Genomic DNA, 9697 nt, shown 5'->3' with positions numbered 1-9697 from the left:
GCAGACAGCCTGCCTGGGTCAGATCGCACTGAGATGAACTTGGGCTTTTGAGTCTGGGGTCCACACCCACCAGTGCCCAGGGCCTCCTCCCGGCTCTGCATTCATGGGTCACTCCTAGCTGGGTTCTGGAGACCCTAAGCAGTGCTGGGGATCAAACTTGGATCAGCCACAAGCCAAGCCAGCACCCTCCCCCTGTGTTGTCCCTCACCCAGCCCCGTGGACAGAGCTGGGGCCCACAGCTGAGTGGCGGGAGAGGCTGGGGCCTTCGCTCTGGGTGTGGTGGGCGTGACCTGACAGAGCAGCCCTGAGCCCTCCGTCGTGTCCAACTACAAAGGCGCCAGCATCCAGCGTGGGGACCGGGAGATGGACAGACACCCCCAGGTCAGGGCCATTCCAGCTCCCCCCTCCCCTCCCCCCACCAGCTCACAGGACATGACAGCTGGCCCCAGTGGCCCAGCTCAACCAAGGGGCAGGACCATGGGCTGGCGCCAGGCGAGGTGAGGTCATCCTGTCAGACACTGGAGCCGTGCAGACAACCTGGGCCATGTGGGGATAGAAAACCATCCCCGTGGGAGGCAGGGGTCCGGTGAGGGTCCTGGAGGCCCCCTTCCTCAGCTGCAGGGATGGAGCAGTGTCCAGAGCAGATGTTCCCCAGGCTGAGTCAGGCCGTACCCTAAGGTGCTGGCCGAGGGGGCAGTCCTGTTCTCCACCCTGAACTTTCAGGGGCCACAATGACAGTAGTGGGGAGGGCCTTTGCCTTGCACACGGCTGACCCAAGTTCAATCCCCAGCACCCCACAGCCCGAGCCAGGCCAGGAATAACTCCTGAGCGCAGAGCCAGGAGCAATCCTTGGTGTGGAACACCCCAAAAAGACAAGAACAGAATCACCCGAATCTTCACAGCCCCCTTTCCAACAAGCAGCCGGCTCCTGGGGGAGAACGCTGTGCACCTGCAGGCCGTGTCCAGCCGGTTCCTGAAGCACCACCAGGAGTGACCCTTATAACCCACCAAAGGCCAGAAGTAAACCCAGCTAGCCGGTGTCTCCTGGCCAGAGAGCTCAGTGGTCAGGTGCTTGCCTGTGTATGTGGGTTTGATCCCCCCGCACCACGGCGGTGGCGAACCAGGTGGTCTGCTCTGCCAAGTGCCCCGGGTTGGAGCCCTCCTCCCCCGTTCCAGCGCCTGCCGTCCTTGCTTGGCCAACTGGGAAAACCCCCCTGTAGCTGCCTCGCAGCCCCCAGCATCCTGGCAGCAGCTCAGTCAGTGAGAGCTGAGAAGAGCAGAGGGCCTGGCCTCCGACATGGGGCGGCCTGGGCAGGGGGCGCAGCGGGGACCCCCTCACTTCTGAGCCCAGACTTCCCCTGGGACGGCCAGAGGGGGTCCAAGGAGGCTTCTGACACCCAGTCCCTTTGGCACCGTCCACCTGTGTTCATGCCCACTCCTGCCTGGGGTCTTCCCCGCCTCCCGTGTGTGGGTAGTGGTGGTGGGGGGCAGCTTCCACTCAGATCCAGGGTAGTCTTCAGCCCACGTGTATCTGGAGCCCAGGACCCCGACAGTCCAGGGCCTGAAGCTGCTCCCACACTTAGGGGCCGGGCTCCCCAGCTGCAGGCAGCTTTCCCACGGCGCCCCTCACCCTGAGCCAGGAGGCCCGCGCGCTGGGGGGCGCCTCCCAAGAACAAGGGCCCGCGCCCCCGGCGGCATCCCGGGCGGGGGCGGGCCTCCTCCTGCCACGCGGTGGGTGGGAGAAAGGGCCCGACGCCCCTCCGCGCGGCCCCGCGGCGGGGGTCTCGGACTGGAGCGGGGCGGGGGCGGGGGCGGGGGCTCAGCGGAGGCCGGGAGGGAAGCGCGCCCCGGGGAGGGGGCGGCCCTGGCGCGCCCCGCCCGCCGCCACCGCCGATTGGCCCCGCGCCGCTATATCTGGGCGCCCACCCGGAGCGCGGCCGTCGCGTCCCGCCGCCCGCGCCGTCGTCCCCGCGCCCGCCGCCCGCGCCGCGTCCCGCCCAGGCCGCGCCCAGCTGGGATGCAGAGGTCGCCGCCCGGCCCCGGCGCACAGGACGAGCCGCCCGCCCGCCGCGACTGTGCGTGGGCCCCGGGCCTCGGGCACGCCGCGCCGCCCAGTCCCGCGGGCCGCGGGGACCGTCCGGCGGCCGACGAGTCGCGCATCCGGCGGCCCATGAACGCCTTCATGGTGTGGGCCAAGGACGAGCGCAAGCGGCTGGCGCAGCAGAACCCCGACCTACACAACGCGGTGCTTAGCAAGATGCTGGGTGAGTGCGTGCGTGCGCGGGGCGCGGGGGTCCGGGAGATGCGGGGTCGCTGGGCGCGGGGATCCGGGGTCCGCGGGGCCGCGGGGCGCGGAGGGCGCGGGGGCCGGGGACGGGTTCGCGGGGTCTGCGGGGCGCGGGGTCCTCAGGGCGCGGGGCGGCAGCACTGCCCGACGGCGCCCGCAGACCCGCTGACCCGCGGACCCGCGCCCCGCCGCAGGCAAGGCCTGGAAGGAGCTGAGCGCGGCCGAGAAGCGGCCCTTCGTGGACGAGGCGGAGCGGTTGCGCGTGCAGCACCTGCGCGACCACCCCAACTACAAGTACCGGCCCCGCCGCAAGAAGCAGGCGCGCAGGGCCCGGCGGCTGGAGCCCGGCCTCCTGCTCCCGGGCCTGGCGCCGCCGCCCGAGCCCTTCCCCGCCTTCCGCGAGCTGCCCGCGCTGGCCGCCGACTTGGACGGGCTGGGGCTGCCCACGCCCGAGCGCTCGCCGCTGGACGGCCTGGAGCCCGGCGAGGCCGCCTTCTTCCCGCCGCCCGCCGCGCCCGAGGACTGCGCGCCGCGGACCTTCCGCGCGCCCTTCGCCGCGGCCGAGCTGCCCCGCGAGTCGGGCGCCTACGGGCCGCCGCTGGCCGCGCCGCTGGCCGGCCTCTACTACGGCGCTGGCCCCTACGCCGGGCCGCTGTCGCCGCCGCCCGACGCTGCGCAGCCCGACGCCGCCGACCCGCTGGCGCCTGGCGCCGAGCTCTGGGCCGACGTGGACCTCACCGAGTTCGACCAGTACCTCAACTGCGGCCGGACTTGGGCGGACGCCGCGCTCCCGTACCACGTGGCGCTGGCCAAGCGGGGCCCGCGGCCCATGTCCTGCCCCGAGGAGAGCAGCCTGATCGCCGCGCTCTCGGACGCCAGCAGCGCGGTCTACTACAGCGCCTGCATCTCGGGCTAGCGGCCAGGAGCGGCCGCCTGCTTGGCCTTTTCTATACACGCTACAATATATTTAATTTTTGAGTAAGTGTGTAAACTTTTCCTTCCGAGGCCTGGTTGCCTCGGGGGCTGGGAGTCCCTGCAGGCGCGGGGCGGGGCGCCCCAACTTGTCTTTTTGAATCATTCCCTGAGGGCTCAAGCCCCAGCTCGGACCCGCACCCTCACCCTCCACTTGATTCAGGACTCAGAGCGTCCCTGCCAACCGGGCCCCTCCCAGTAAGACTGCTGCCCAGAGACTGTCCCCCTGAGCCCCACCCGCCCAGACCACCGCAGGCCCAGCAGAGGGGCCCCTCCCTCCGCCCACCTGCAGCACCTCACCCCTCCCCCAGCTCCTTGCTTCACTGGGGCCCCAATCACTGTCTATGCAGACAGGACCTATGAGACCCCCCCCAAAGTGAGTCCCCAAGGCCAGTGCTGCCCAGTCCGCAGCTCCTGCCCTGGTGGAAGGTCATGGTTCCCAGGAGCAGCTGTGTGCCCTCGGCTTCTGTGGCCATGGCATGGTGGGATGTGTCAGACTGGCCACAGCAAGCATGGGCCCATATGTGTGCGGCCGAGTGAGCTGCTCCTTGGGACGTCCTGGCCACAGACAGTGTGGCCACACCACTGTGGAGACAGGCATGACCCTGCAGCCAGCGGCAGAGGTGGGGACTGCTCCTCCCCAGCAGCAGAGCCCAGAAAACACAAGACACTGGACAAGCGGGCAGCTGTGGGGGCTGCAGTGGTCTGGAGGGAGGAGCCCCAGGCAGTGGAGAGGCAGAGAGCCCTGGGGCAACATCCACCACGGGACAGTGCTCGGGTTGAGAGCACTCTGCTTAGTCCTGGCCGTCTGCGGAGTGGTGCCAGCCACGCCACCCACCTCATACCGGCTGTGCCTCTGGCCCCACACCTGGGCAGGTGTCCAGGTGCACCCCAGTAGGGCGCAGCCTGAGTCAGCGAGCCCTGCGACTCCTCCCGAGATAGCGGAAGGGAGCGAGGCCAGGGGTGGGGTGAGCAGCGCCCTGAAGTAGGGCCCACCCCTGCCCCCCACCCCCAAGCACACATGGAGGCAGTGCCTCAGCCCGTCCCCAGCCCACGAGTGAGGGACCCAGGTTGGAATGGCGAATCTTGGTGGGGACTAAATTTCCTATGAGGCCTGGGGTGGCCGGAAGAGCTTCTGTTTAAAGGCTCAGAGCAGGGCAGGGTCTTAGAGGACCCCCTTGTGGGGACAGCAGGGACCTCTACTCTCCTCCTCCAGTGCCCACCTGTGCCCCAGCCCTGTTCCCACTGAGCCAGACCACCAGGAATAGGCCCCAAGGGATTGCTCCAGCCAGGAGCTGCACCCTGAGTCAAGGTGTCAGCCTGCCCCAGCCAGCAACCCAGCGTGAAAGCCAGGAAAGGGGTGTGGGCAGCAGGTGCGCCCTCTGCCTGCACCCAGGCCTCCTGGGTCAGTCCTTACACTCAGCCTCCACGTCCCACACATCCTACCCAACGCTTCAGTGGTTTTCATTTTATTTACTCTGGCTTGAGGGCTACACCCAGAGGTGCTCAAGGGTCGCTCTCTCCTCTGTGCTGGGGCCCCTGCAGTCCCTCGAGCCTGTGCCCCATCCCTCGAGCTCTCAGACCACCCTGGGTTTTCAGTATACCCAAAGGCACCACTTCCTGATTTTACTCTCTGCTGTTCCTCCTCTGCTCTGTACTGGGGGTGCCACCCCTTGGGAGCCCTTTGGGTTTTTGCTAAGGGGTCACACCCAGAGGTGCTCAGGGGTCACTCCTGGAAGGCTCAGGGGGGTCATATGGGGAGCTGGTGGCCTACAGGCTATGTGCTATTGCTCCAGCCCCTCGGGAACCCTTTATAGCAAGGCAGCGTCACCTCATTCCTCCCCAGGCTTGGAGGCTGAGGTTGGACACGCCTTCCCGGGGTGGAAGCACTCCCTGTCTTGAAGGGCCTGGTTTAGGTGGTCCCAAAACTCGGTGCTCAGCTTTGTCCCACAGGGCAGGTGGGCCTTAGGCCCCGGACAGAGCCAAGTGGGCCCCAAAACCGAGGCTCAACCCTCCACCGGGGTGGTGTGCTGGCCACTGCAGTCCAGAGGGTCCTGACCAGGTGTGCGAGTGGGGGCTGGGGACTGGGTCTAAAATGACAAGGTGAGCTCACGCTAAATGGAGCAAACCAGCTCGTTGCGTCAAGGCAGGGGCGCGGGTGCGGCTCCCCTAGCGCTCCAACCCTGCTCCTGGAACCCCGCACCCCGCCGCACCCGTCCCCCTCTTCCTTCGCCCCAGCTGGCAGCCGAGCCTCCACCCTCCCGGTCCCGGCCCGGACACGCCCCGGCAAGCCCCACCCACCCCGTCCCGGCCACGCCCCAGCTCCGAGCCCCGCCCCGCCATCCTGGCCCCGCCCCCAGCGGCCCGGCCCCGCCCCGCCCGCCCGGAAAACAGGAAGAGGCGCCCGGCGGCGGGGGAAGCGCAGGAAGCGGCCGGCGGGCGCGGCGCTTATCTCGGGCCGCAGCCCGGACCCCTGGCCCCGCGCCCCGCGCAGGCCGGGCAGGGGGCGCCGGGCGGCGGAGGACAGCGTCTGCTGCCCTGGCGGGGAGCCCGGCCGCCGCCGGCCCCGCGTCCGCGCAGGTGTGGGCCGCGACTGTTCCTGTTTGTGCGCCGGGGCTCCCCGAGGAGGGCAGGATGGACCGTCCCCGGGCGCCCGCGGGCCCCCGGCGGGACAATGGGCGCCGCACCTGGCCCGCCCCCCCGCGCGGCCGTGTTTGCACTCAGTGGCCACAGCTGGGCCGGCCCGGCTCGGCCCGGCCGGGCGCAGCTGCTTCCACTCCCGGGGGTCGCCGCCCCCGCGCGCCGGGGGGACTCGGGGCCCCGGGGCGTCTGCCGCTCGCCCGCGCTCCAGATGTGCCTTCAAAGGCTCCCGGCCCGGGGGGCCGCGGGACCCGGGCCGCCCCCCGGAGCCGCCCGCCCCGCCCCTCCCGGCTCCCGGCCGGGCGGTTGCACAACCCTGGACAGCGCCCGAGGCCCGCTGCCGGGCTGGCGCGTGTCGGGACGGGCTCCCGGGGCGTCCGGCCCACGTGGGCCTCAGACGGGGGCTTCTGAGCGTCCCAGGCTTTGTTTGCCCCAACCTCGTCATTTCTGGGCACTTCGGTGTCGCTTTGGGCCTGCCCCTAGACAGGACCGAGAATCGGCCGCAGTGGACACGGCCCTGTCCATCCACCTCAGGAGACACTGGCTGTGCGCGGCCTCACCGGTTGACGGGGCACCCGTGGGTGCGACCCGATCGGGGCGGTGCGGCAGGGGTTGCTCCATCTTGCGCACCCCTAAGAACGCGGCTGCTTTGGGCCCAGCCCCGAACACCGGTGACAGCCCAAGAAATAAGGGCGAGGAGGCGTGGGGCCCAGCCCGGGCACGCCCCATGATCCCAGAGAGAGGCCACGTGTCTGTGCCCCCCACGCCCCCGGTGGGGCTCTGGTGGGGGCTTGGGCTACTGCAGGTCTGGTGCCCTTCTCCGCCGGCCCCCTCCTCCCCTCGTGAGCTAGGGGTGTCTGCTGTCCAGGCCAGGGAAGCTAGAGGCCAGCAGGTAGCCCTGCTTCCACCTTGCGGGGCTGAGCCGCCCCCCACACCCCTGCTTGAGCTGGTCTCCCGGTAGGGCCTTCTCTGCCCCGGTCAGGTCCCTTTGGTGATGGTCAGACAGAGCTGCCTTGTCCCCGTGCGCCACGGGCTCCCCAGGTTAGAGGCAGGGACTCCCAGAGTAGTAGGCCAGGTCCTGCCCTCACCCTGCATGTCCAAGCCCACCTCCCACAGCATTAACTTGGGGGTCTCCACTGAGCCTGACTCACCCCAACAGAAAGCATGTAAAGCCGACCCCTCAGTGCCTGCGTGGAGGGCCGTGCGGGAGGGGGGGGGGTGGCTGTGCCCCGTAGGGGCTGCTGGGAGAGCTGAGGGCACTCAGGGCTGAGCCCTCACTTCCTGGCTGTGCCTCATGGTCCTCATTTCCTCACTCTGGGCTGGGCAGCAGTTTCTTGGCTGCAGAGGACCCACGGGCTAATGTGTCTAGGGGAGGCCGCGGGCCCTGGCCTGCCTCCTGCTGATGCTGCCTGGAGGGGCGAGTGGTAGGTGTTGGGGAGCCCAGCATTGGCCCCTCTCTGCTCCTCCCTCCAGCGAGGGGTCCCCAGAGCACAGGAAACGCCAGGTCCACTTGCAGTCAGGGCCGGCCGGCCTTCCCTCCAGGGCCATCTCCTTTATCCGGTGGTTTCGCCCCGAGTTCACAAAGCGCGGCCCCGGGCTGCCCGCCCTCCGTCCCGCCCCGTCCCCGCTCCCCGGCGGCGGCCACGTGCGGGCCCGGCCCCGGCTGCGTCCTGGCGGCGGCCGCGGCCTCGGCCTCGGCGTGCAGCGCGAAGAGCTTCTCCCAGCACATGGCCACCGCGTCCAGGGCCCGCAGCAGCCGCCGCCGCCGGCCGCCGCGCGGGGCGTCCGGGCGGGCGCGGGGGGCCCGCGCGCCGCCGCCGTCCAGCGCCGCGCAGTGCCGCCGCATCGCCGCCTCCGTGCGCGCCGCCGCCGTCCACGCTGCCCGCTCCAGCGCGCCGCGGCGGCCCGGGCGCGCGGCCCCTCGCAGCGTGCGCCCCAGGGCCGAGATGGACAGCAGGATGTCGTGCTCCTGGGGGGGACACGGAGCTGGGCAGGAGCGCGCGCGGCCCCTCGCAGCGTGCGCCCCTGGGCCGAGATGGGCAGCAGGATGTCGTGATCTTGGCGGGGGGCACGGGGCTGGGCAGGAGCGCGCGCGGCGGACGGGGGGCGCGGGGGCGCGCCTACCTGCTGAGCGCCGCAGGAGGCGCCGGCGCTCTGTCCGGCCGGGCCCTTCCGGTGGGCACGCGCCGTCCCGGCCCCGGCCCCGAAGCGCCTCACGGCCGCCTGCAGGTCCTCGAAGATGAGCCCGCGGTAGTGGCGCAGCACGTCCGGGACGCTGCAGGCCCGGAGCCCGGCCCTGTCCCGCGCTAGGCCCAGCCCCAGCAGCAGCGGCGGCAGGAGGGCCCAGAGCACCCGCCTGAAGGGCACCTGCAAGGGTTGCGGTGAGGCGCCCACCCCGGGCCCAGGGGTCCGGCCGGGAGCCGGGATCTGGGGTGGAGCACTGCTGGGCCTGGGACCAGCGCGGCGAGGCCGAGCCCCAGGCCACACCCCGCTGGAAGGGAGAGGCTTGGGGGATCCCCCAGCAAGGCAGCCATGCGAGCCCAGGGAGCGGCTGGGGACGCAGGCGCCCAACCCATCCGCACAGCCCAGGCCGGCTGCCCGCCGGCGGCGGCCCAGCACCAGCAGTGAAGGGGCCGGGGCCCCCTGGAGGGACTCGCTCTGGGAAGGGGGAACGCTGCTCACCATGGGCCTCCCAGGGTCCTGCTGTCCCTCACTGCAGACACCGGGCCTCGGACATGGTCCTGGGATCCTCTGCCAGAGCGCGGCGGCCACTCCAGGCTGACACCCGCCCGCCCGCCCGCCCGGGGCTTCCCTAGGCTGCAGCGCCGCAGCGGCTGCAGCTTTTGAAGTCCCTGCTCGAAGCTGGGGGGAGGAGGGAGCTGGGGTAGGCTCCCAGCCCTGCCCTCTCCCCACCCCTGTCCAATCACTTCTTCACTTCACCTGACCAGAGGCCACAGCCAACCCCAGGCGGCGGGGCCCCTTCCCCTGCCACAGCCCTGAGCTCTGCAGGCTGCGGGCTGGGCCGTGAGGGAGGTGGGCCAGGGCAGCAGGGGCCTGCCTTGGTGGCCCACTAGGCCCCTGCCCAGGGCGGAGCCAGGTGGGCGGGGCACCAGGGCTCAGCCCCTCCTGCTGGGGGTCCTGCCCCAGCAGGCCCTATGCTGGGACTTCCCGGGCTCCGCGGGGCCAGCAGGCCAGTGGGGAGGGGGGCGTCTCCCTCCTTCTGGGCTCTGGCTGTGCAGGTCCTGCTCCGGCGGAGGAACCACATGGGGGCCACAGAAAGGCATCTGAGAGCACCGGGGAAACGAGTCCCTCCCGGAGGGCGCAGGTCAGGGAGTGCCAGGAGCCAGGCTGCCCTTCAGGCCCACTCCAGCCTCACGCCCTGCCCACCTGTGTTCCTGCCCTGCCCGGCTGTCCCTCCCACTCCACACCGGTGCACAAGGGGAAGCAGGACATGGTGCCCCCGCCCGCCTCTGGTACCGCAAGGGCGGGCCAGGGGTCAGGGGCAAGGCTAGGTCGCCACACGGCACCCACGTATGAGACATGGTGTACACCACAGCCCATGGCCACTCGGCGCCAGTGCTCTCTGGCCACGAGATTCCCAGCCCAGAAGCAAGACACAAGCAGCCCCTTCGGAACTGAACAGATGGAACGGTGAAAGCGAGTCCAGCTGCCCAGGGGGCTGCAGAGCCTCTGCATACCCAAGCAGCCCAGGCCACAGGACAGGAGGGAACCCAGCCCAGCGGGACTCTGGCCAGTGCCACCATCCCCACCACACAGTGGTCAGCGCTCTGGTGCAGG

General features: G+C 70.7%; 2 protein-coding genes across 2 annotated transcripts; one reads left to right on the top strand and one right to left on the bottom strand.

The window, feature by feature from the left end:
* The first annotated feature begins 1964 nt into the window (after positions 1-1964).
* Positions 1965-3263, top strand: SOX18 (SRY-box transcription factor 18). The gene is made up of 2 exons (XM_004620258.2): positions 1965-2264; positions 2482-3263. Exons 1-2 carry the CDS (start codon positions 2018-2020, stop codon positions 3201-3203), a joined length of 969 nt encoding a protein of 322 aa, XP_004620315.2. The 5' UTR covers positions 1965-2017; the 3' UTR covers positions 3204-3263.
* Positions 3264-7415: 4152 nt separating this feature from the next.
* On the bottom strand, positions 7416-9676 carry C5H20orf204 (chromosome 5 C20orf204 homolog). Its single transcript, XM_055139965.1, has 2 exons — positions 8024-9676; positions 7416-7868 (listed from the first exon to the last, which is right to left on the bottom strand). The coding sequence occupies exons 1-2, from the start codon at positions 8582-8584 to the stop codon at positions 7416-7418; spliced, it is 1014 nt and encodes a 337-aa protein (XP_054995940.1). The 5' UTR covers positions 8585-9676.
* Between the last annotated feature and the right edge of the window lie 21 nt (positions 9677-9697).

The sequence above is a fragment of the Sorex araneus genome, chromosome 5 (assembly GCF_027595985.1).
Source record: "Sorex araneus isolate mSorAra2 chromosome 5, mSorAra2.pri, whole genome shotgun sequence".
Classification (NCBI taxonomy): domain Eukaryota; kingdom Metazoa; phylum Chordata; class Mammalia; order Eulipotyphla; family Soricidae; genus Sorex; species Sorex araneus.
The sequence above is the reverse complement of the archived record's forward strand: the minus strand, read 5'-3'. Positions and strand labels throughout refer to the sequence as shown.